Here is a 27890-nt window from a genome sequence, read left to right on the forward strand (position 1 = left end):
TTAGTAGAACAGATTTCCTGTGTATAAACATAACATATAGAAGCTGTATGATTTGATTCATTTTCGGAACTCATCAAACACAAATCATGTTTATATATTACACAACGACAATATCACATTATCACAACACATCACAGGCGGAAATAATGTACAGAATACTGTTATATTGAATAATGTGCTTATTCAATGGTACTACAATTAACGTTTGTTACGTACATCTTTGTAGCAATGGTTCGGGTATTTGCCAGCATTACATCCAAAGTAGTCTGGGTATTCAGCGTCATACGTATAGGTACAGTGGTAACAGATTTGACCTGTTAAAAATAGTATTACTCGTTGTCAAGTATATATATATTGATATTTGTCATAATTGCCTTTTTCTTTCTACACATATCTACTTATTCAAATATTAATTCTACAAAATTTTACGAAACAGGAAAACACAGATAATAAAGCGCACCTATCATAGGTATGACACATACAATTCATTGATCTGAGACCGAACAGACATATCACGTAGAAGGCAAGGACTAAATGCTTAGTGAAAAATAGCAAAGTATATATCATACCACAGTCAGTTTCATCAGAATTATCGGAGCATTGAGGAGATCCATTACATCGTAGATAATCCGAAATACAACTACCATCACCACACTGGTAATGGTACCTCGGATTACAAAATCCTGTAAGTTAAAATAAAATTCGTGACTATGACTAATCAGTGTCCAGCATCAGCTTTTTCCATTATTGTTTAAATAAATGCACACGCATCATTATGTCATGACCCGGAGAAGACAGTTTTATTTGGAATGTGATCAATGATGGCGCCTTTAGTAATCAACTGCTGGTGGATAATATCAGGTTTTGATAATTGAACAATATTGTCGGTCATACCTGAAAGGGGTTCTGGCCGTAAACTTTTCTAGAATGAAATTTGTTGAGGCACTACCATAAATCCCAACTATAAAACAATATTAGAAATCATATGTCCCAAGAAATTGTTTGAAACAAGGTCAACTATTGAGATTCATTTCATATTAAACATTATTATACATCTGTCACCGTAACGCCATAAGTTACAGCGTGCGTTAATTTAGCTGTAATTTACAGGGTATTTTCATGATACCATATTAGAAAATGCGAATTCTAAATATGGAATGATTACGCCCGTAAGGGTCCTCTAATAATAAAAACTCCAGACAAAGACATTCACTGATTCTGCTCTAAACCTTTTAGATTTCGGCTTTCCAATGGCGTATCCTTAGAAGGAAAAGAAGTATAATAATAAGTTAAACTCAGACAGTACGCCGTCGCATCGACCTCCGCTGCGCGGAGGTAGATACTCCGCTGTACTGTCTTCGAGCGTACTTTGAGGTATCCTCGTAATAACTTCATAATAATCTAATGAGTTCAACATTACCAGTCACGTGATATTATTTAAATTACATACACAATAATATATTCGACTTACCAACTGCTTTACTCAGCAACACACTCATTACGACAAATAAACTGATATATATTTTTGGATTCATATTTAGCAAGTAACTAAAAAAATAAAAACCTGTATAAATAATTCTTGTCCTGTACCGCTTCCACACAAATTAGTATAGTAAATAAGCAACACTGACAAGCGTGGACATAATCTGCTCCACAACAAGCTGACGTTTAAAGTAGCGAGACAATTCGTTGTGTAGAAATTTAGTATTTTTTATATTTATTGATTCAATTAATGAAAGCATTGTACTCCTTTAAATGCTCGAGACTATACATTGTCGTGTAAAATAGTTAAAATGTAACGTTTTTGAGGGATACAAAACAACACAACAAGCAGCTATCAAATTCAACAACACATAGATATATGTGCGGATAGGTTTTTCGAGTGCGTATTAGTAATTCAAACGGTTACTGATAGCGTTGTGGTTTCTAAGGCTCGACGTCTACAGTTGTGTGTGTATGGGCTTTTCTTACGGTGTTAAACATTACTCTCTATATAAATAAAAAGTATGAAAAAACATGATCAGCTTACCTCTGCAATTCATACGATCCAATTGGTGCCAGGAGCAAACTGACTGCGTCACAGATTTTAGGTGCATTTTATATGATATGGTTTGCGATGTATGTAAATTGTGTAAAGTAAATGGGTGTGCTATATGTCTCTCCTGTGAACTAGTGAGGGCGCAGTGTAGTCGAAATCACTGGTTAATTGCGTATGTCATTGGCGTTATAAACTTAGCTCGTCATTTTTGCAAACAATTTCTGACATGGCAGGTGTAAACTCCTATCCTAAATTAAACATATTCTTACAGTTCGTTTGCTCGGAATTACGTACATACAGCGATGTTATGAAAATAACAACAGTATTGTGTAATTCTCAATATATAATCTTGTTACTGCCAGTAATAAACTCGCATTGTTCATTGCTCAATTTAACTAGAGTAGGTCTTTCTAGATACAAGCAGGAAATAATTATTGTTATGTGCAATGACATTTATATATATTTGTTTTTGAGAGTTTACAGGCGTTGTCGTGTGTTTGCCTGTTTTTTTTACAAATCCACAATGCCGTGAGCTGTTAGTGAATTTGGTATACTGCAGACAGATTTCATAAGGCCAATTTAAGTAACTCAGCGTAAACGCAATTTCAAAGATGTAATGACAGAATACCGATTTAATATGGCCCCTTACTAACACTGCTGGTACAGACAAATTGTTGTCACGCTAAAATGGCTTTGTTGTATTAGCTGTCGGTCAGTCTGGTGACCGTCATAATAATGCAAAAGTTTGTAAATTTTTCGAATGAACAAGCATATGTTTTTGCTCAAGGTTTGTAATTTGAGCTTTTGAGTGCGTGTTTGCTTTGAAGAGCAAGCATATGTTTTAGCTGAAGGTCGCGCTGTATTAGCTGTTGACCAGTCTGGTGGCTGTCATATTAATGCAAGAGTTGGTAAATTTGTTAGTTGTCTAGAATGAGCATATTTTTTTATCTCAAGGTTTGTAATTTGAGCCTTGGAGCACGTGTTTGCTTTGAAGGTTTAATGCCACAGTCCATTTTTAATCGTTGCAGCATATACATTTATAAATAGGAATAAAAAAACGCAGTGGCATCACTGTGTTGTGTGAATTATCGATAATTACATGTCATGTTTTTTTGAACTTTCAATAACAAGCAAGTGCTAAACTACCGTGGGCACTCAGCTTTGCCATTCAGGGGGGAGTAATATTAAGCAATTGTTAAGTGCTACCGGGGAGTATATGAATATTTCTCTTCTCGATGGGAAAATTATTCACCGAGGTGCAGAAGGTGTGAAAGTTTACTTCAAAATCATGCGTTGAATTTAATTATGCCCATGGAGTCAGCGGCACGAACTGCAGCGCATCAAAAACTTAGCAGGTAGACATTTATCCTATTTATTGTCAATTATATTTTGGATGACATATAGTCATCTGCATACAATGCTGACGACCTGATTGCGTTTGTTTACGTATTCAAATTGTGCGTTTTTTGTGTTATTTTATACGTTTCAGATGGCGACGGCACGAAATTTTGCATAAGGGGGCAAGATCTGTAATCTAAACCCTCTGAAAAGCTATTACCCCTGCATTTTGAGGAGCAAATTTTGCTGACACAAAGGGTTTTAGCTTGATACGGGGGACGTCGCGCCCACCCCCACCTCAACTATTTTATTTTTGGGTGACCCCCCCCCCCCCGCCGCCACTGCGTTCAGGGTGAACGAATCTTGTCAGCTTCTCGCGAGGCACAAATAAAATATAATTGAGGTTTTCAGCATCTTTATGGACAATATTGTTTTGATTGTCGCAGTGATTGAGTTTGTCGAGCCTGTACTTGGACTTTCAATAATTTGCTTTGAAATATCCAAATTTGGCATCAAGCTTGGCGTGTGCGCTTGGTTCGACCTACTTGCAGACGAATGTTAGCGTGATTTACATAAACTGAGAGGTATACTGTGATTCACCCAATGACAAACAAATGCAGTGCAATCAAGTTTTTACGCAGACCAGGATTGATATTCGATGTTTCAAAATTTACGGATGATAACATCTCGATTCACATCTTGCTTAAATTACACATTGTTTCGTCTTTAGCGTGTTTTTCTGTGTCATCTACCAAATTTGCTTCGAATGTCAGTTTACATCGCGTTTACAACTGACCAGCTGTTTTGAAAAATGTACCAATATGTGTTCCATTGAAGTTATATTAATAATAAAAAACATACATAAAAAATGTATATTCCTTACCTGGTAAGTGTTCACCACATGATAACACACTAATAAGCCCATGTCTTCATTAGTTAGATAATGCGACTAGCACTATCAGCCAATCAAGCACCTCAATTGAATTGAACACAGTAATTTAACATGAAACACGAGATTCAAACCTGTACCACGACAAGCGCCAACATATATTTTAATGTATTGTGTGGTCATTTGTTCATTTTCAGTGATCAGAACGGTTCAAGTGACTGTCAAATATGCATCCATTCCTTCTCCTCTTTTCTCTAGAAGGCTCTTCTTCATAAATAACAATGATTAGATTATATATATATATACCGTCAAGAGTAGTGGATGCAGTATTATATTGGTTTCTTGGACTTTGAGTTGCGGTAATCTATATACTCACGAACTGCTGAGTGGTGACGCACATATGTGGTGGAATCATACACATTTACCAAGTTACCATGTTTACCACATTTACCACATTAAATAATACTAGTAATTCAATATGGCGATGTGTGGACTATTCTTTTGTAAATATTGAAACAAACCATTATTTCATTTACACACACAAAAAATGTAAATCAAATTTCTTGTTATTCATGTAGAATTACGCTAAACATGTACCACACTTCCAAAGTGATAATTATTTCAATGTGTTTTGAAACAAAATGAGCAATACTGTAAATTGCAGCTGGCAAAATACAGACTGAGTTGATAAGAGACACTAATATTAGTCTATCAACTATCATACTGTCCATTAAACATTGAACAGTTAAGGGTAGATGATACCGATTCCGTTTCACCCATAATTTGCTGTATTGATTATGTGTGGCAGGTTTAACAAAATAAACGAAAATGCACAGCAATGCAGCTACCAACATTGAAGGCATACAACACTTATTGTTGATACAATAAAAAAACAATTCTTCCCCAAACTGGTTATGCAGCCAGAATTAAAAGAAACGATATAAACAGGTTGTACTAGCTATGTAGATGGCATAACAAAATTCATATAATTGTTACTCACATTTCACCAGCAAGGCAGGTTATTTGACACTGTGCATTGCTATGACAACACTAATTTATTCATTTGTAAAATAAATACATTTACAATATGTAGCAATGCATGTTGCCATTTAATTAAAAACGCCAATGTATGCAACGGTGTGCGTTCGTTTCTAAAAATAAAATGCATTCAGCGTATGTGCTGCTATAAATTACTTGTTTTGCGTAATCATCAATATCTCACTCGACATTGCATTGTTAGATTTCATTTTAGATATAATCCGATTGGTCGGCTTTTTAGAAAATGAATATTGAACACAATGTCTACTTTGGTCAAGACATTTCAACTTAATATTTTCTTCCTGATATCCATGCCCCCCGCATATTGTAATCGAACCGTTATTGAACGATTATGAGTTATACATTTGTCTTCTTGTCAGGACTACTTGTCCGCTAGGTATTGTGGGGGAATGCAGTTAAAAACCGGACTCCTTGAGCGGGGGTATACAAATGTCAGACACGGAGACAGCAATTCGTCTAAGAAACTAATAAACTAATGGTTTATTCAACAGCGAATGCTGGAACATAGTAACGAGTTACAAACTGAAGAAATACATATCGAGAAGCGTGTGTTTCATTCTTATATACCCTTAAATCGAACGTCATAGGAAACATAGCCCACAAAAACAGAGTGAAAAAAGGCGGGAAAGCTTGAAGGACAAACTTACGATCAGTGATTGGCCATGTCTATGAAAATACTATGTCGTGATTGGCTCTATAAATACCATGGTAACAAGACTAATTAAACACACGTAATTAACAAGAGGATTTACTTTTAGAATCCGGCTGGCTAATATAAAAGGCTGATATATAAACTATTAGTATCACAGCTGGTACTACATGAAACGGGTGTGGAGTCGCTTGTCCTTGAATTTCATATAACTCGGAGTAACTTTCTCCGACATTCTCCGCGCCACAAAAGGTGTTTACTGAAAAACTGAAATTCATTTCAAAATCAAAAAAAATAAATTCGTGTCAATAGACCACAGAGTAAGTACTCAAAATAAAGAATCATGGGTTTCTATCTTGAAACCGAAATAATAGTAGTTAAAGTCAATAATAATTGTTAAAAGTCAATGGGGTAGCATTACTCAGTTCCTATATATATTCTGTTCTGCATTCGAACAATATGAAATGTAAAATATATAGTTCAAATGTTATATCAAATTTGAGATACGTAGTCTGGCGGCTACCGCTGCATCCCTCGCTGGACGTTTAATAATTTCCTCATTGTGGGGAGGGACATCTATCGTCGGAGGGGTAGTTTGTTGGACTTCCGCCATCTGATCATCTGTTGATTGCGTTGTGTTTTCTTCGAATTCTTTGGATATAACCTCCAAAGGATATAGCTTATGAATGGGACGATTCGTTGATCCCCTGGCTGTAGCAACTTCTGCTGAACGAACAAGTTTATCGTTCCCGTATATAAGTTTGGTAACTGTGCCAAGTTGCCAATTGAGTCTCTTTTCAATGTCACTGTGAATTATTACAACCTCGCCAACTCGTATAGTGTTGTGTTTACTTCCAGACGTCGTGTGTCTTTCACGGAGTGCCGTCAAATATTCTGTTGACCAGCGTGTCCAGAACTGTACATGGAGGCGAGACAAGTGTTTGTAACGGTCGTTAATTTCCTCGTGTTGAGTGTAGGACGGGTCGTAGATTTCTTCATCAGACACGTTTATATACGGTAGTGCTGTGACTTGTCGTCCGTGTAGTAAATGGTTCGGTGTCAGACCAACATTGTCATCCAAGTTTGACGATACATACGTTAATGGGCGGTCATTTAGTACGGTTTCAATTTCCGTTACAACTGTGGAAAGTTCGTCAAAACTAATTAGAGAGCGACCTAACGTCTTTTTAATTGCGTTTTTGGTCAGTCCGATGAGTCTCTCCCAAAATCCGCCAAACCGGGTATAAATGTCCACTGTACTCGATGTGTGGCCAAGTATTCGCGTATTTCCGGTGTATCGACGAGAGCACGAATCTCCTCGGCAGCGGACAGGTAGGTCGATGTGTTGTCTGAAAGCATCCGGCTTGGTAGAGACCGTCTCGCGGCGAATCGGCGAAAAGCATGTAGTAATGTACGGGTCGACAAATCGGGCACCAGCTCGAGGTGTATGGCGCGTGTCACCGCACAAGTGAAGAGGCAGACGTAAGCTTTGCCACGTGTCCCATCAGGAGCCTTGGTCAGTAAAAAACCAGTAAAGTCCACGCCGGTGATTGTGAAAGCAGGCAATTTATTCACACGATAGCTTGGCAGTGGAGCTTGTACAGGATTGGCGTATGCTTTCCCTTCAACTCGTCGGCATGTTACACAACCACGAAGAATACTGCGTACAATTTGTCGAATTCGCGGAATCCAGTATTGTTGGCGAATTTGAGTCACAGTGGATTGGACTCCTCCGTGCAAAATCAATGAATGCGCCTTCAAAACGATTAACTTAGTCAGTTCGTGATTAGAAGGTAGTAATGTCGGAAATTTCGTTACAAATTCAATGGGTGCGTTATGGATCCGACTTCCGCATCGAAGGACGTCTTCTTCGTCTATAAATAGACCGAGTTGTTGTACAATAGGTCCTAGTTTGGTGTGTTTTGTTTTCAATTCATGAATTGTATCTCTGAATTCCTGTTGTTGAACGTTTAAAATCCACACGTGTTCGGCTCGTTTTAACTCATCGGCGGTTATTAATCCAGTGTTAATTGTGTCAGCCTTCTTTACGCAGGAAATGAATCGCATTACGTATGCGGTTACAAGTAGTAATTTGTCGATTGAGTTGTACCTGGAAATGTCAATAACTGTGTGTAAACCGATTTCTTGAGATTCGATTTCCTTATTATAGTCATTATCCATAACTATTTCTCGTTGGCGGGAAATGTTAGTTTCGGTTTCAGTGAACGCAGAATCACTCAGTAAGTCACGGTTTTCTCTCTCGAGCACTGCATGTAATATTGTGATATCGAACATTTCACAAGTGGGCCACTCATTAGGAGTGTTCAACCATAATGGTCCATTCCACCATATATTGGAGTTGATCAATTCAGCACATGTAATTCCCCGTGTTAGTAAGTCAGCAGGGTTATCCAATGTCGGCACATATTTGTAGATTTCGTTGATCTCCTTAACACGATTTCGTACGAATATAGGTAACTTCTTATCACTGTTTAACCAATGAAGTACAATTTGGCTGTCAGACCACAAGTAACAATTGTTAATGTTGAATTTGCCTGACAGTGCTGTGATGACAAACTTAGTAAGTCTGGATGCAATTAAAGCGGCCATTAATTCCAATCTTGGAAGTGCGATTTCAGTCATGGGGGCGACGCGGGTCTTCGCCGTCACAAAGGCAGTTTCACGCTGGTTTGTTATGTAAACAATCGCTCCATATCCCACAGAGCTCGCGTCGGCAAAGGCGTGAACATCAACTTTAGATTGTGGATCATTTTCTGTGAAATATTGACGTTTCACAGTAATGTTCCGTGTTTCTCTCATATTCTCTGCTATTTTGATCCATTGTGTGGTAAGTTCGGTGGTAAGTGGCTCATCCCAGGAGAAACCTAATTTCCATAAAAGCTGTATAAAAAGCCTAGCTTTGATGAGCACAGGTGATAAATATCCTATTGGATCATATAGTGACGATGCGTAGCTCACCACATCTCGTTTTGTGGCGAGTTCTGTTAATATTGGTTTAACCGCCTTATTGTATGTCAGCACATCTCCGTCGATTTTCCACCGTATTCCTAGAATAGATACATTCTTAGATGGCTCATGTATGTTATCCTTTTCGGCGAGATCCATAACTTGTTGACTGTTTGAGGACCATGCACGTAATTTAAAACCGCCGGAATCCATTAACTTATTGGCTTCGCTTTCTTCTGTGTCAGTGCCATCAATAACATCATCAACATAAATATTATTACTCATGTTCAGCGCGGTAGGTATATTGTTATTGTTCTCGAGATGTGTCTTAATTACCGAATTAAGAATAAAAGGCGAGCAAACGGCTCCAAATAGTACAGTCTTGAAGCGATATACTTTGAAATCGGAATTCGGGTCATTAACGTCGGTTAACCATAAAAACTTAGTAAATTTCCTGTCGTCTATATCGAGCCTCACGTTTAAGAAGGCCTTTTCAATGTCACTTGTTAAAGCAATCCGGTTGCCACGAAACCTCAATAAAATGGCCGGCAAGTCGTTAATGAGCGATGGTCCAGCTTGAAGACATTCATTCAAACTGGGGTAGTCTGCACCTTGTTTACATGAACAGTCGTAAACAACTCGTATCGGTGTTGTCACGGAATCTTTCTTCACACCATGGTGAGGTATATAATGTCCGATTAGCGGGTCATCTTCATCGACCTCTTCGATGAAATCACGACGTCTTTGCTCTGTTAAAATGTCATCGTATTTCTTAATAACATCCGGCGCGAGTCGGCGGATCATAGCACGTGTCCGCTTAACAGTAATATTCAAGTTAGTGGGTAAAGGTTCGTGGTCTTCCTTCCACGGTAACTTTGCGGTATATTTTCCATTTTCGACTTTTAAATGTGTTTTACAGTAAGACTCGAATGTCAACTGCGTTTCGTCGATTTCTGGATTAGTGATTCCAATGGCTTCTAAATCCCATAGGTTATGGATCGGAGGTTCCGTTTCGGTTGGTGTCGCCTCGGCGTGCATCATGTTGACTTTGAAATCGGGGTTGTTTCTATATTGTCCGATTGCTCCAGAGAGCAAATATCCGAATTTCGATGAGACGGCTATAGGTCCAAGTTGACCACGCACGGTGTGATCCCCTACGTAATTCCAGTATTGGTCGGCTCCAATGAGTAAGTCGATATCCATACGACGTGTGGTTGTCATCGGGTGGGCTAACTTTAAACCCTGCAAGTGTTCAGCATTGCGTACTTTCGCAGATATTTGATCCGCGACTCTGGTTGTGATGACAGGAGCAATCATGGCATTGATAGTAGACATATTACCATCCAATTCGTGGGCGATAATGTCCGTGTATTCTACTTCTCTTTGTTCAGTAGCATTGTCACCAAATGTCGCAAGGTTAATATTTTCCTTCTTAGTAACTGTGACAGAAAGTTCACGAGCGAATTTCGCAGAAATGAACGTAGCATTGGCTCCCTCGTCGAACATTACGACAGCATTAATGGGTTGGTCGTTCCTCACAGAAATAGGAACTATGGTAGTTTTCAATAAAACCGGCCCCGCATTCTTAGGTTTAGTTGCTAAAGTGTCCGGATATTGGTCTTGGCAACGGTCATTATTGAAATAGTTCTTATCCGGAAGTGGCGACACTTTGGTAAAATTCACAGTAATAACTTCCGTGGTGGCATCCGCGGTTTGTGATTTCTTTGTTTGACTCGGAGCGGGACTCGAAGTTGACGCGGATTCTTCAAAATGAAGACTCGTGTGGTGTTTTCTTTTGCAAATTCGACAAGTGTATCGAGATTTGCAGTCAGCTACCCTGTGTTTTCCAAAACAGTTAAAACATTGTCTGTTTTTGCGAATAATGTCCAAGCGTTGACGCGTATCGTTGATGACTCGACATTCAGCGGCGTGATGTGCACCTTTGCAGAATGGGCAAACTTTTCGTGTATGTCGTGGCTCTTGTTGTGATTTCGATGTTTGGCCCGTTGAGACGTGAGTGTGAAAAGCGGCTGTGATCTCTGGTGGATTCGGCGCATTCACTATAGATAGTTCTTCCAGTGAACATCCGGCTTGAAGACTAATTAAACACACGTAATTAACAAGAGGATTTACTTTTAGAATCCGGCTGGCTAATATAAAAGGCTGATATATAAACTATTAGTATCACAGCTGGTACTACATGAAACGGGTGTGGAGTCGCTTGTCCTTGAATTTCATATAACTCGGAGTAACTTTCTCCGACAGGTATTTATTATATCTATACATTTAGTAACGTCGTCGTGTAGAGTTATTTATTCGAGTCCGTCATACTGTCATATCGTTGAGTTTCTAATGATCAACCCTGAGAGTGTTCAGAACACCATATTTATACGAAATTACATGAAAGTGCAAGGACACGTTAGCGTTCAATTTGGTATTTACAAAAGTGCCGAACTAAAAACGTACGACATTATGTACCAGTGCATTGGAATGTTGTGCACATATTGTGCACAAAACATGAATATTGGTGGTGTGGTAAATGTAACCAAGATAGTACGAAACGTACAAGTCCATGAACACACAATGAATGACAACGATTGGCAGTTACTTCCAGCTCAAAAAAATGCGCCTGACAAAAATGCTAAGTACATGGTTAAAATAACAGAAATTAAAAGTTAACTTTAGTACTTAGAAGGCAGTTTCAGATAGTGGTATCATCTGTAAATTATTATTCAAAAATATATCATAGTCACATATATCATATATCATAGTCCTATTCATTTTACAATCAAAGGGAATTTTGTATTTAATAAAGCCCGGTTGTAATATTACATTATGTGTCTCGTGGATGTGTGGAATAATAGTTAGCATATCATGTAATATATCAGGAATCGACTTCACGCCCAGTAGTGCAAAATATGTAAATCCTTCGTACTTGGGACCGGATCGATGTAAAGCTGTCGGCCCATGTTATCAGAACATGTAACCGACTTAGTTGCTCAAAAGTCAACGCGAGTCAACTGTCGCATTTCTCTCAATAAATATACACATATGCTAAAGTTGTTGTCTCTCATTTCTGAACGAACCCACTGACAGGAAATAAAAGTTACTGTATTTGTGGGCAATAAGCATCTTGAGTCCTTTGATTACTTTCTGAATAAATATGATACAGAATTGTGCAATAAAGTCGTGAATTTGTATAATACATTATTCAAGGCAAAATGACACATAATATCAAAATCAAAATTGATCTTCCAGCAATATGGTGCTTATGATAACTGTATTCGTGGTCATTACCAGTGTATTTTTTCTAAAGCAAATTACGTTGTTCTTACCACATGCCCGGAGCATTTATATTGTGTGGTAAGGATATATTATCATGTTTTATTGATCTGCTGAAAAATATGTTATCAACACAAGAACATTTGTGAATGAATGAATGAATGAATGACAGATATGTAATGTGCTGCGACATTCGCTTGCTTGCCGTTACAGCGCCCTCATCAAATGGACTGTGGTCTATGACTGTAATGGGTCATGGGAATATCGATACATATCACGTAAATGTATCGTGTGCACTCGACGTCATTACAGAAAACTTGTAAACTTGAAATTACCATAACATGATGCTATCCACTTTTGGCTTTTGTTATATTAGGTCTGCTGCGACCACTGCTTTCGATTTCAGTTTTGTTTTGATCGTTGATATTATTGTAAGTGAATTGTGAATGGAGGTTTTATATGATCACCAGGTTGTCACGCTTAATTTTATACACAATGAGCGTATGAGTTTTTTGTTGTCAGAAATTAGTAGTTCTTGATGTCGATTGGCAGTGCGGTAATCAACGACTGTATCCAGTTAAATAAAAAATACATATATTTTATAATTTTTAAAAAAGAAAAAAAAAATGAAGAGGCTCGTTCTAAGTTATCTATTGCTTGGATGGATGAATGAATCCACTACACAGTGGATACTGCATGGTGACAGTTTGCCAGGAACTGGTGAGATGACATTATAGTTCACACAATGATTATGGCTGCTCAATCCTATTTTCCGAAATACTCTTGTCACTGGTTATCAGTTGAATAATTAGGCGGCTCCATGTGTGGCTTATACGAGTCTCAGAGGTATCTACTTTTATTTAGATAATGTATGGTATAACACTAAACACAATAGTAATAATAGTCAAGCTAAAACTACCCGATTCAAACTTTGCAATATGAAACGCTGTAGTATCATAGGAATACATCATGTACCACGTACATGCATATATTGCGTGAGCCAAATTTAATTTTAGAAAAACGAATAAACATGTATTACAGCAACAAACATGGGATTCAAAACCGCGATCATGTTTGTTCACTTCGCCATTCATCATGTTACACAATTAGTTTGACAGATTTGTAATACCGTCTTTCACGATAGATGCAACTGTAGTGTATTCGGTATGTCATTTTAACAATACACATATAGATGCAACTGTAGTGTATTCGGTGTGTCATTTTAACACATACACATATAGATGCAACTGTAGTGTATTCGGTATGTCATTTTAACAATACACATATAGATGCAACTGTAGTGTATTCGGTATGTCATTTTAACAATACACATATAGATGCAACTGTAGTGTATTCGGTATGTCATTTTACCAATTCACATATAGATGCAACTGTAGTGTATTCGCTATGTCATTTTACCAATTCACATATAGATGCAACTGTAGTGTATTCGGTATGTCATTTTACCAATTCACATATAGATGCAACTGTAGTGTATTCGATATATCATTTTAACACATACGCATATATATGCAACTGTAGTGAATTTGGTATGTCATTTTACCAATTCACATATAGATGCAACTGTAGTGTATTCGGTATGTAATTTTACCAATTCACATATAGATGCAACTGTAGTGTATTCGGTATGTCATTTTACCAATTCACATATAGATGCAACTGTAGTGTATCGTGTATGTCATTTTACCAATTCACATATTGATGCAACTGTAGTGTATTCGTTATGTCATTTTACCGATTCACATATAGATGCAACTGTAGTGTATTCGGTATGTCATTTTAACACATACACATATATATGCAACTTTATTGTATTCGGTATGTCATTTCAACATATACACTTATAGATGCAACTGTAGTGTATTCGGTATGTCATTTTAGCAATACACATATAGATGCAACTGTAGTGTATTCGGTATGTCATTTTACCAATTCACATATAGATGCAACTGTAGTGTATTCGGTATGTCATTTTACCAATTCACATAGAGATGCAACTGTAGTGTATTCGGTATGTCATTTTACCAATTCACATATAGATGCAACTGTAGTGTATTCGGTATGTCATTTTACCAATTCACATATAGATGCAACTGTAGTGTATTCGGTATGTCATTTTACCAATTCACATAGAGATGCAACTGTAGTGTATTCGGTATGTCATTTTACCAATTCACATATAGATGCAACTGTAGTGTATTTGGTATATCATTTTAACACATACACATATATATGCAACTGTAGTGTATTCGGTATATCATTTTAACACATACACATATAGATGCAACTGTAGTGTATTCGGTATGTCATTTTAACACATACACATATAGATGCAACTGTGGTGTATTCGGTATGTCATTTTAACACATACACATATAGATGCAACTGTAGTGTATTCGGTATATCATTTTAACACATATAGATGCAACTGTAGTGCATTCGGTATGTCATTTTACCAATTCACATATAGATGCAACTGTAGTGTATTTGGTATATCATTTTAACACATACACATATATATGCAACTGTAGTGTATTCGGTATATCATTTTAACACATACACATATAGATGCAACTGTAGTGTATTTGGTATATCATTTTAACACATACACATATATATGCAACTGTAGTGTATTCGGTATATCATTTTAACACATACACATATAGATGCAACTGTGGTGTATTCGGTATGTCATTTTAACACATACACATATAGATGCAACTGTAGTGTATTCGGTATGTCATTTTAACACATACACATATAGATGAAAATGTAGTGTATTCGGTATGTTATTTTGACAAATACACATATAGATGCAACTGTAGTGTATTCGGTATGTCATTTTAAAAAACACATATGGATGCAACTGTAGTGTATTCGGTATGTCAGTTTAACACATACACATATAGATGCAACTGTAGTGTATTCGGTGTATAATTTTAACACATACACATATAGATACAACTGTAGTGTATTCGGTATGTCATTTTAACACATACACATATAGATGCAACTGTAGTGTATTCGGTATGTCATTTTAACACACACTCATATAGATGCAACTGTAGTGTATTCGGTATGTCATTTTACCAATTCACATATAGATGCAACTGTTGTGTATTCGGTATGTCATTTTAACACACACACATATAGATGCAACTGTAATGTATTCGGTGTATAATTTTAACACATACACATATAGATGGAACTGTAGTGTATTCGGTATGTCATTTTAACACATACACATATAGATGCAACTGAAGTGTATTCGGTATGTCACTTTAACAAATACACATATAGATGCAACTGTAGTGTATTCGGTATGTCATTTTAACACATACACATATAGATGCAACTGTTGTGTATTTAGTATGTCACTTAAACAAATACACATATAGATGCAACTGTAGTGTATTCGGTGTATAATTTTAACACATACACATATAGATGCAACTGTAGTGTATTCGGTGTGTCATTTAACACATACACATATAGATGCAACTGTTGTGTATTTAGTATGTCATTTAAACAAATACACAAATATATGCAACTGTAGTTTATCCGGTATCTCATTTAAACAAATACATATATATATGCCACTGTAGTGTATTCTGTATGTCATTTTAACAAATGCACATGTATATGCAATGACGCGTGTGACCTTATGCAACTTTCATCATCTCCTCTAATATAATGTAGACATGTTACGTGAGTACGAATGTCAAGAATGAGTATCCAATTAAAATTACTTTTTATATAAGTTCCCAGGTTTCCAGCTCATTCCACCGAGGCATGTACAGCTGTGACTTTTTGTTTTGCAACATTGATTTACAAATGTTTAATTTTTGTGACGAATTGTATGTATCTGTGAAAAGGGATGGAATATAGTTAACATAATGGAAAGGATTGAAACTTGCGGGCAATCACATCGTAACCAGCTAGGTTCAATGTGTTAGATGTTATTCATTCTTACGTATGCTAATCACCATGATGACAGTGCATACCACAACATTCAGTGTGAATTGTACTGTTGATATTGCTTCTACTGAGAATTTTTGTTTCAGATTACTCAAAGAGTAAAGTAGGTGACATACAAGCACAAAGTTGTGTGGTTGGGTCGGGTACCAGATTATCAATATAATCTCTTTTTCTGAAATATTAAATTATTTGATATGTAATTTGCAATCGCTACTATACTTTCTTTATTTTAGTCCAGTTATAGGCTAATCTTGTATTGTTTCAATCCACATATTTCGCATGTAGCTTGCAAATCATCACCTTGTCTGTGGGGTATTATGCACATCCAATTAGCGCAATCCTCTAGACATGACACTTTAACTATACTGATTAATTATATATAGATTCTTGCCCTCACAATCCATAAATGCCAGTACCTACCCTTTCCTCTATGATAATATCCATAAATATAACTACTGTATAATATCAGAATGTCTACCAAAGGTGTATGTACATGAGTAGCACATAACATAGTACAATAATCACATGTTTTCACAATTTTACTGGTGTAGATGTCAAAAGCTTGACAATCTCTAACTATGGCTTTGATGCAAATCATCATTGGAATTACAGTAAAACGTGCTCAAACTGTTGCTGTTACACCGATACCCGGGAATATGACATCACTGATAACAATAACTTCAATGATGATTCACAATGTGGTTTGAGTCCGGAATTATATAATATGATACAGGATACAGATTTTACCATATGCATGCAATTAAACAGAGGCAAGTGCTAAATTTGGGGTTTTTGGTCAAATCGCCACGTCAATATATTGCATTCAATTTTGATCTTAAATTGTGTTTTTCGAGATTGTGAATATCTCTTGAAACCATCATTTGTACATTGTGGGTCACAGTTTGAATATATCGAAGTTCTGTCATGCGCTCGCCCACAGACCCCACACACAAACATCAGTAACATATTTTAGTACTTCTTGACTAAAACATTACAACGTGTTTTGAATAAAATGCTTTACTACTGTTGTAGTGCCTAATTCTTGCAGAGACGTGTGCCAAGTCGAATATGTGCAAAGTGAATTTCAGACAAATAACAATATGAATAAACAAATAATAATAAAAACTCGCTAAGGCATTTGTTGCATTTAATAGACATTTGTTTTTGCAATCAATGTTCGAATAACTTATAAAATCAATTAATGAAACATGAGATCCATTTCTTATCCAAACACGTGGAATGGCGTGCCAGACACGATATATATATTACTATAGCAGACCAAATAATATTACAACAAACATTCACAGAAACCAACGGACATTACAGTTGTTCTATATTTATTCAAGTATTACTTAATACACATAACTATACCACATGATCACCATTTTAGTGAAAATAACTAATCGCGATACGCAAAAAGACGAAACATTTATCTTTATGCGTCATTGCAGTACTCGCTGTCGCAGCAAAATGTACAGCTTGTTTCCGTAGCACCAGGGTCATCTTTGTTACAACTATCATCATTCTTCGAATTGTTTACAGAGCATTCCTAGAAATAGAAATGACATGGATTTGCTTTATTCTTTATTTCGCGTAGCTTAGTTTACTTGGGTTGACATAGAAGCATTGTATGACTACACAAGTGATTGATACTAAAAAGAAATGCACTAAATTCAGAGAAGTCTGTTTCGAAACATAATCAAAAAAAATTATCTATAAGAAATAACGTATTTGATACTTGACCCAGAAAATTAATTTTGGCATTATTACGCTACCATGACAAAACAATGAAGATCTGTTTTTATATTTCAACTATAATCGATATCTTAATTATTTGATTGGATTTGAGTGAATTCACACCCATAGCCAAGTTTTTGTTGATAGTGACGATACTACTTACAAGTTGATTCATGCATCCGAGAGAAATAATAATACCATTTTCTGTCTTGGTGTACTCAGTAGAACAGATTTCCTGCATATAAACACAACGTAGACAACAGTTTAATCATTGCCTTGTACGTGCAAAACACAAATCATTTTGATTCAACATGATATATTAAAGGCATCATAGAACCGTTTAGTTAATGATAAAACAAATGTTTGGTACTTACATCTTTAAAGCAATAGTTTGGATATTTGTCAGGCATACATCCAAAGTAGTCTGGGTAATCAGGGTCATACTTATAGGAACAATCGTAACAGACTTGACCTGTTGAATAATAGAAATATCCATTGATATTAGGTGTATAACCGTAAATTATTCGATAAATAGTCACTCCCAGAGACGATTAAACCACGCGATTTTTCCAGTTTCACGACATACACACATGAGTATAAGTTAGGTTGAATATTCCTATTATATTATATTATATAAACCTCATTTTAAACGTTATTTGAGGCAAGTTCAAATCCAGTATCTGGAATTAGCAGTCATTGTTATGAAAATATGTATTATATCATACAGGTGTGGCGCAAACATTTGCCCGTATCTCGGTGTTACGCAGTGTACTTGTGTTAGTGTCACCGATGGAATCAACATTTCAAAAAAGGGGAAAAAACAGATGCTGATTAGCGCCGTACGCTCTATTCCGTTTAAATATACAAAACCTTCCGGAAACCTTCCGGAAACAAGAGCAAGTAAATTTCAAACTAACCAACAGACGCATTTTCATTAATTGCGCGCTATGTATTTTACGAAAATGATATAAAAATACACTAAATAAGCTTTATTTACTGGTATACATATACATTCTTATGATATTTACAATTAACATTAATCACCAATGCGAAACTAGACACCTACATATCGGATGACCTGAAATCAAATTGTACGCGAAATATACAACAACAGAAACGTACCACAATTAGTTTCATCAGAATTATCTTTGCAGTCGTGAACGCCATCACATCGCCAATAACGGATAATGCAAGTGCCATCACCACATTCATATTCGTACCTTGGATTGCATTGTGCTGTAAGCCGAATACAAAAAAATGACTGTGAATAAGCTGTGAATAGGTTATGTATGCTAGAGTGTACTGACTTATTTTCTTGTGTTTTGATTGAGTAAGGTGGATGAATCAAGCGTTTGTTTCGAATAATGTATCTAAGCACTCCGTTATGTGAATAATTATTCATGAAAACATCAATTCGGACACAAAATGAGTAAAGTAAACGTATTACATGATGTTGTGATGTGGAAATATTTATTCAGTGGTTTTGTTCAGCTAATACAAAATTCCACAGGATTCACAACAAAACTAATGCAATAAACCATTTTCTTTGCGAGATCCCATGTTAAAAATCTAATGGAGAGCTGAATATAAACATTTATTGATTTATTGACTTTCGATCCACGTCATCATTTCATCTATCTAATGTAAGGTACCACGTTCTTTAAATATGTTATATTTTTAGTAAGGTCTCGTTAATCGTGCTAACACTGTATCAGCTACAAGATTTATGAGCAACGCTATTTTGGTGTTTAAAGTTAACGCTTTTGCAGGGTGTGATTCGTTAATGTGTTGCCGCAAGAAACAACTAATTAAACTATCAGTAGTGTTACCTTCAAAAACGTCATTTGCAGCGTAAGAATTGTTTTCTATCGCGCATTATATCAGGTCAACCTCCAAAACGTGTAATGTTATGAAACGTACTATACGTGTCTTACATAGTAAACTAATTCGTGTAATATTCATAATGTGTTTGACTTACCAGATGCACCACTTCGCAACACACTCATTAAGACGAGTAAAACAACACATAATTTTGAATTCATTTCAGTAACTAAAACACAAAAACAAGAATATTATGTTAACTATGCATAATTATATTTCTTCAAATACACCTGTACTCTGACACCGCGCATGTTGAATTTAACACTGATATCTCTACTTATCAATCAGTCGCTCAGTATTCATTAAGAATGTTATCAACACTAAATTAATTAAGGGAATTCACACATGTGTACACATTTTTGTACAATTAAATAATACAATTTCTAATAAATTGTAGCAAATGGTGTTTTATACATATCCCATATATTTATATATTCAACCTGCATTAAAAAGTAAGTAACATGTTCTATTTCTAGAGGGCATATAATAACAGAAAACAAACTATGGGTTTAAATAAAAAGGAAATATGAGAAATAGTTTTGTATTGCATATGCCTACGTGACGAAATGAAATGTACTAAAAAGTACATATGTTGGAAAGTAGAGTTTATACTTGAATGAAATGCACAACAGAATTACGCGGATAGTGGGTGTTTAAGAATTGTAGGATAGTTGATGACTTTAAAAACTCTACATCAAGGTAAACAAAACAAAAATACATTTAGTTGTAACAGAAAATATCATCAGCTCACCTCTGAATATGGTACTAGCCTAATGGTGTCAACAGCAAAGTGGCTGCGTTCCTGACTAACAGTTTTGTATAATATGGTATGCATGTGCAATAAATATATATTATACAATGTCAAAGGGCGTTTATTTTTGCTGTGAACTATTGAGGGCGCATACTTTTTATACACTGCATCCTACTCGTAAGTATTAGTACAAGTAAAAACAAATTGTAAATTCACAACCGCTAATCAGTCAAGACTTGTGAGATGGCACCCGTAATCACGGTTGTAACATCAATTTGCCCTTGCCCTCATAGAAACCAATGTAAATATGGCTATCAACGCCAGCATTTATGCAGTATCATATATTGGGGAATTATATTTGCCCATTATCCTAAACTTAACGAAAAAGTTAACCAAAGAAAGAATTGTTTCGTTTACACACTTATAATTCAATTAACAATATATGGTTTATGATTGGTAACAGTGAATCTATTATTGGCCACACTTGCCCCAGTATTGGTCGTATTTGATAAATGATTGATTTCGTTGGTCAAATATTGGAAACATCTAATCTAGAATTTACTGTATGTATAATTTAACCTTTTTAAAAGCAATATGCGTCGTGTGGAATCACTATAGGTTAGCATTAGGTCATCTTCTCCAGCCGATCACAGATGTAGTACATCTGAGTACATCTTTCCCAATGTGAATATTGTACAAATCAAATCAGAATTCAAATTTACCGCTACTTATACTATTTGCTGTGTACTATTCTAGTACGTATTTGCGCTGCTGTCGTCTCAAAGCGAGTGTCAATAGTTAGAATACAAGCAACAATTTGTATAGCCAACACGACATCTCACAAAATGTTTAACTGATCCATGATTTCTACATTGAGTGTCTTTAATTTTATAAACCATATGCTGTCTTTAAAGTCTGAATAGTAAATATACATATTGATATCAATATAAGGATAAGGTCAGTCTTTTGGGTAAAGTAATCAAATAAATGGTAAAAACATATAGCATTAGTTTGAGTATAAGTCCATTTACACCTGAGTTCATTGGTTAAAACAGCGGCGTTCATAAACATATATAGAAGTCTCTTTCCAATCAAGAACTGCAGTCTCAGACGACACGGTATTTTGAGTGCAGCCGATAACAGTATCACATAATACTACCAGTGTAAACCTGTTCCCTTGTGGCCATTACCATTGCACGAAATGACAAAATACTTCAATGTAGTGCACAATTTAGTTCAGCAAATGTTCAAATGTTCAAGTCTAAGCATTCAAATTTGCCAAGTATTGGGTGTTAAAGTCCATTGTTCATGAAAGTGCAACGAACAAGCACCAACGAGACATAACCAATGAAAAACGACAACTGACATACACAATACTAGCTCACAAGTACACAATGCAGGTGACATGAATGCTAATTGCATAATTAAAAGTACAGAAAGTAAAGGTTATTAACTTTAGTATAAATAGTTATTATGCATGGTAGCAGTGCATTCTTTAATCTACTGAGTCTATTAAAAACATAACAATGCCCAACTGAGCAGGCAAATAAATCTGACTTATATAATACTTAATATTTCAATAAAGAACATTATTAAATACTTTACACTGAACTCTGAACCAAATATTCAATCCCATGTTACGTATTGTTATGTGAGTGTTCCTTTGTTATATGTATATTCCCTCGTCCGATCTCCAAGGCTAGTTATTATCAACGTCATGCACATGCAGGGATCCTAGGCTTTCTACATTCATAGGTAAACTTATAAAAATGTTTGTGTACATATTTTAAAACAGTTTGAAAATGTTATTATGCTTCTTTATAAGCAACTATAAAACTACTAAATAGACCAAATGTCACGTATAAAACAAACGATCAATTCATCACCAACGTCGAGGGCGTTATATATGAATGTTTTAATAATTGAAATTATTTCTTGCAGAGAGGGCGGTTGTAGATTGTTTCATTCATATTACGGTCATAGTGGTAAATAATTATTATAACATTGTCAATACCAGCGAATTTTATGACGTCTTGCAACAGATTATTCGCGATAATGTATTGCATTATTGAGCATCAAGGCCCAGTGCCATGCGTAGGACTAGAATGTTGAGTTCGGAAAACAAATAAAGAGACGGGCATTTCATAATAAGGGAAGTTATGGGATGAAAACGATTAAAATCATAACTGAAAATGAATAAATCTGAGCTATATGAAAAATAATTATTTGTTCTAAGTTTACATGAAAAATGTCATTCCCGCCATAACGACAAACACAAATCGTCGTCTGGCCAATTCCAACTTCGCGAGAAACGCCCGGTACCGACGTCCAACGCGTAAATAAACGTAGCTCACCAAAAGCAAACACGATGGTCCGTTTTATCGTTGTCGACGAATCCCAGTTAAATGGGGAGTACGTGTTTTCTTTCTAGATTGGATTGAATACAAGGGGCATGCGCCACCAAATTTTAAAACCTTTAAGATGGGGTGCAACACAGCAAGCCGTCGCTGTCTGGTTTACGAGCTTCAATCCATCGACACATCCCTGGTCCTCCCGATCATAGCAAAATTAACATCATGTAGAATAGGGAGTTCCAAGTTTGTATATTTGTTGAATGTATACGTGTTACCTTGAATTGACCGATGCACACTGTATTGTGCTTGTGTATGTGATCGGGAATCGTTGCATGAACGCGTTGACGTTATATACAGTATACAGATTAGAACCACAGTAAATAATGACATCATTGGCTTTCATTACATAATTAGTCATACTTGTTGCTCTACCACCAATATTCGGGAACATGGCACCCCTGGGTCAACGTGCGAAATAATGCACTGAAAAATGATAGAGGATATATAATTACACATACATGTAATTAAAATGAGCCATTCAAATCAGCATTATCCACATCAATGTGCTGCATGAAATTGTGATTTTAAATATATTGGAGATTAATATTATTTTCTACAACACTCATTTTTCAAGTGCAGTCAACGAGTAAATTTGCAAAAATGATCAACAGTAATCTAATTTATGAACATTATTAAGGCTTAATTTAATTTGGAGGGGAGAGGTTAATCTCTTCGCAACCCTCCTCCCTCTCAACCAAATTAAATTGCCCTCCCACTATTTTTTGCTCCCACTGCCTTCTCCCCACAGCGTTTGTGTTCCGCACTGCCATTTCCCCACTCGGTTTTGCTCCCACTGCCCTCTGCCCACTCAGTTGTTGTCCCTTGCAGCCTTCTCCCCACTCAATTTTGCTATCCACTGCTCTCTCCCCGCTCATTTATTTTGCCTCCCCTCTGGACGCGCAGTTGTTATCAACTCTCTCCCACCCAGTTCATATTGTCCTAATTTTCCCCTCTCAACAGTTTCTGTTACCTTCTCTCTATCATTTCCAAGAGAAGAAGTTAAAGTCGCGATTATTTTAATTAATTGTTACAACAGAAGTGCGTAAAACCCCTCCCACAATAGGCGCTGCTTGTTTTTCATATACGAACCGTGACGCCAGTAACAGTGCTAACAACTTGCTAAAAAGGGTATAACCCAGGAAGGATTAATTTAATCAGATTGCCCTTTTGCAAAAAACTAACGTGCACTGGACTGCAAAATACAGGCATTGTTTGCGAAGATTGCCATCGGTGGTGGCGTTCAATCAAATTGATCACGTGCTGAGTGCCACAAATGGACAATGCAGTTTGCGCCATTGTTCTACTCTCTTTTGGCCAGTCTAAATATCCCTCCCCTTTGGCAATTTGGTTCTTGATGCCCACGGAAAATTCTGCATTTTGCCCTTACCCGCTCAATCTAAAAATAGAACTTGCCTGCCCTCTGAATAAAAACCTTCTCCTACTGGAATTCCCCTCTGAGAAACCCTATTTTCAATGCCCTCTCACTGAAGATGTTTTATTTTTCTTTCTAACTAGACTCCCAAATATCGTACCACCGGAAATCAAATTGTACGTCAACAACTTAAACTTACCACAATCGTCTTCGTCCGAATTGTCGTCGCAGTCTTGGACGCCATCACATCGCCAGTCATAAAAAAGGCACTTACCATCACTACATTCATTCATATGCATGCATTACAATGTTACATCATGGTACTGTAAGTTGAATAAGAAACACGACTGTCAATAAGATATAATTAGGATAGTTACGGTATATGCAATAGATAATTTTAACGAGTGTAAAAACTTATTTTGTTGTGATTTGATCGAGAGAGGAGGATGAATCAAGCGTTTGTTTTCAAATAATGTATCTAATATTTGCGTCATGTTAAATAATTATTCAAGAAGGTAGTCGATTCGGACAATCAAGTGATTAAACGAAACAGACGTATTAAGTACCGCTGAGATATTGAAATATTTATTCAATGGTCCTGTCCTAATAATAATTTTTTGTGTAATTCACAACAGAAGTAATGTAAGTGGGATTGCGAATATCTCTATCGTCTGCCACATTGTCATTATTTCATCTATTTTGCTGTACCACGTTCTTTACTAACATATTACATTTATTGTTATATTTTTAGTAATTCATCGTACCAACACTGTATTAACTATTATACGATTTATGAATAACGTTATTTTGGTGTTCAAAATTAACACTTATGTAGGTGTAACTCGTTAAGGCGTGGAATAACAGTACGTGAAACAGTATCAGTTGTCTTGCTGAAACACTTTAATTGCAATATGGAAAATGTTTTCTATCGTACATTATATCAGAGTTATATTAAAAGGTGTAATGTTATCAGTCGTACTATGCACGTCTTTCATAGTATACTAATACATGTAAAACCACAAATAATTTTGAATTAATTTCAGCAAATTGCTAAAACACAAAAAGAATACCATGTCAATTATGCGTTATTATATTTCTTCAAATACATGTACACCGTGAAACCGATATGTTTAACATATAACTGAAATCCCTCCTTATTAATCGCACAGTATTCCATAAGACTATTGCCAACACCATGTTAATTAAATGAATTACACACATGTAACTCCTGACACATTGTGAGAAATGGAGTTTTATAGTTATCCGATCAATAAAAACCTTTCCTTAAATATATATTCGTGCATACGATCTATTTTTTGATGGCATATAATAACAGAAAACAATAAACTATGCGTCAGAATAAACGTTTTTAAGAGAAATAGTTGTAATATTGTATATGCTTACGTGACGAGAGGTGATGTACTAATTGCAAAGTAGATTTTATACTTTAATTAAATACACAACAGAATAACGCGGGTTGGTGTGTTTATAGCAGTATAGTTAGTGATTTTTAAAAACCTTACATAAAACTGAACAAAACAGAAATAAAATTATTGAAAAAAAATCATCTGCTCACCTCTAAAATTGGTATTCGCTTAATGGTGCCAGCAACAAAGTGACAGCGTCACTGAATGATTTACAGTTTTGCATGTTAATAAATAAAAAAGCCAAAGAGCGTTCATGTTTTGCTTTGACCTATTAAGGGCGCATGCTTTCTGAAACGCTATTCGGAAATGTGTGACGTCATGTATTATTATACTAGTCATGCTAGCAATGCGAGGCTGAATCTAGTTTTCAGCTATACAGTCTCAATCTTCTATCTAATGTGAAAATATGTTAGTATAAAATACAACAAACAATGTAAATTCACGACATCTTTTTTATAAAAAGAACGCAAGTCAGTCAAATCTTGCGAGATGATGCACGTAATCAAACGGGTTTAGAATCGGTCGAATCTGTGTCTTGGCGAATACCTCGACCAGCAGTAATAATTACCACCATCAGAAAAAGAAAAAAGAACTCGAAATACATAGTTCAAATACATTTTCAAACTCCACTCCTACATCTCTTGTTGAGTTTCGTTAGACAAACAATTGTAAGACATTTGTTTCTAAAGATTTTTTTCCAGCCAAGTTCGACATGTCGAAGAATAAGTATTTTCTGATTAAACAAAACATCCCACCAGTCTGACGTAGAGTAAACACGTGACCATTCATATGTAATGATTTGTATCTGGCGAATGCATTCTGTGGAAACTACTCTACGTGTTATTTACAAAACTTTAATTGTAGTTTAATTTTTGTATTTTGTCTGCGTAAATATTGTATCATAAGATAAACTAAATCATATGAATGAACAGTGTGGTTGGAAAATGTGTTTGGCCATCCCAATGTGAATGTGGCTATGAATATCAGCCGTCAACCAACATTATATTACTGGAGAATTATTATTAGAGAATGATATGTGTCCGTTTAATCACGCACTATAATATTTATTTACTTGTATGCACACCTTTCATTTTCATAATATGTATAATTAACATTAATCACCATTGTGAAACTAGACACTTAAATATCGGACGAGCAGAAAATAAATCATACGTAAAATATGCAACAACAGAAACGTACCACAATTAATGTCGTCCGAATTATCGTTGCAGTCGTGAACGCCATCACATCGCCAACAACGGATAATGCAAGGGCCATCATCACATTCATATTGGTACCTTGGATTGCATTGTGCTGTAAGCCGAATACAATTAATGACTGAATAGGAGATCCATGGTATATGCTACAAAATATTTTACGAGTGTACTAAATTATTTTATTATGTTTTGAATGACAAAGACGGACGAATCAAGCGTTTGTCTCCAATAATGAATCTAAGCATTCCGTTATGTGAATTATTAGTCATGAAATCCATCGATACGGACAAAAAATATTAAACAAAACATATGTTTTAAGTATTGTTGGGATGTTGAAAAAAATATTCAATTACTTTGTTCAGCCAATAAACTTCCATGGGTTTTACAACAGTGCGCTATCCCCTGTTATGCGTGAATTCAAACAAAAGTCATAGTCTCGTGTATTTCCAAGCTGAATATACACATTTAGTACTGGTCAATATTGATGACGTAAACGGTATTTCAACTTCATATTCTTATCCGACAACTAATGAAACTGTCAGTAGTGTTACCTTGAAAAACGTTATTTGCAACGTGAGAATTGTTTTCTATCGCACATAATGTAATGTTGTGAAGCGTATGACACGTGTCTTACATAGTAAACTAATTCGTGTAATACTCATAATATTTTTGACTCACCAGATGCGTCATTCCGCAATATGCTCAATGACACGAGTAAAGCCATATATAATTTTGACACAAGAATATTCTGTCAATTATGCGTAATTATACTTCTTCAAACACATGTATAATGCGATATCGCTCATGTGTAACGGTGTTATCTCTACTTATCACAAGAATAAATGTATATCACAAGAATTTATTTACATT

The 27890-nt window shown here is 35.8% G+C and overlaps 2 protein-coding genes across 2 annotated transcripts; both read right to left on the reverse strand.

Annotated features, from left to right (window-relative positions):
* Positions 1-6460: 6460 nt before the first annotated feature.
* LOC102806229 (uncharacterized) lies at positions 6461-11411 on the reverse strand. Its single transcript, XM_085492371.1, has 3 exons — positions 11407-11411; positions 7212-11038; positions 6461-7113 (listed from the first exon to the last, which is right to left on the reverse strand). Exons 1-3 carry the CDS (start codon positions 11409-11411, stop codon positions 6461-6463), a joined length of 4485 nt encoding a protein of 1494 aa, XP_085348497.1.
* A 6130-nt stretch (positions 11412-17541) lies between these two features.
* On the reverse strand, positions 17542-20661 carry LOC100372576 (uncharacterized). The gene is made up of 6 exons (XM_002735399.3): positions 20591-20661; positions 19937-20008; positions 19081-19194; positions 18333-18430; positions 18122-18193; positions 17542-17770 (listed from the first exon to the last, which is right to left on the reverse strand). Exons 2-6 carry the CDS (start codon positions 19998-20000, stop codon positions 17657-17659), a joined length of 462 nt encoding a protein of 153 aa, XP_002735445.1. The 5' UTR covers positions 20001-20008; positions 20591-20661; the 3' UTR covers positions 17542-17656.
* Positions 20662-27890: the final 7229 nt, after the last annotated feature.

This window comes from Saccoglossus kowalevskii, chromosome 17, assembly GCF_978046115.1.
Source record: "Saccoglossus kowalevskii chromosome 17, keSacKowa6.1, whole genome shotgun sequence".
NCBI lineage: Eukaryota > Metazoa > Hemichordata > Enteropneusta > Harrimaniidae > Saccoglossus > Saccoglossus kowalevskii.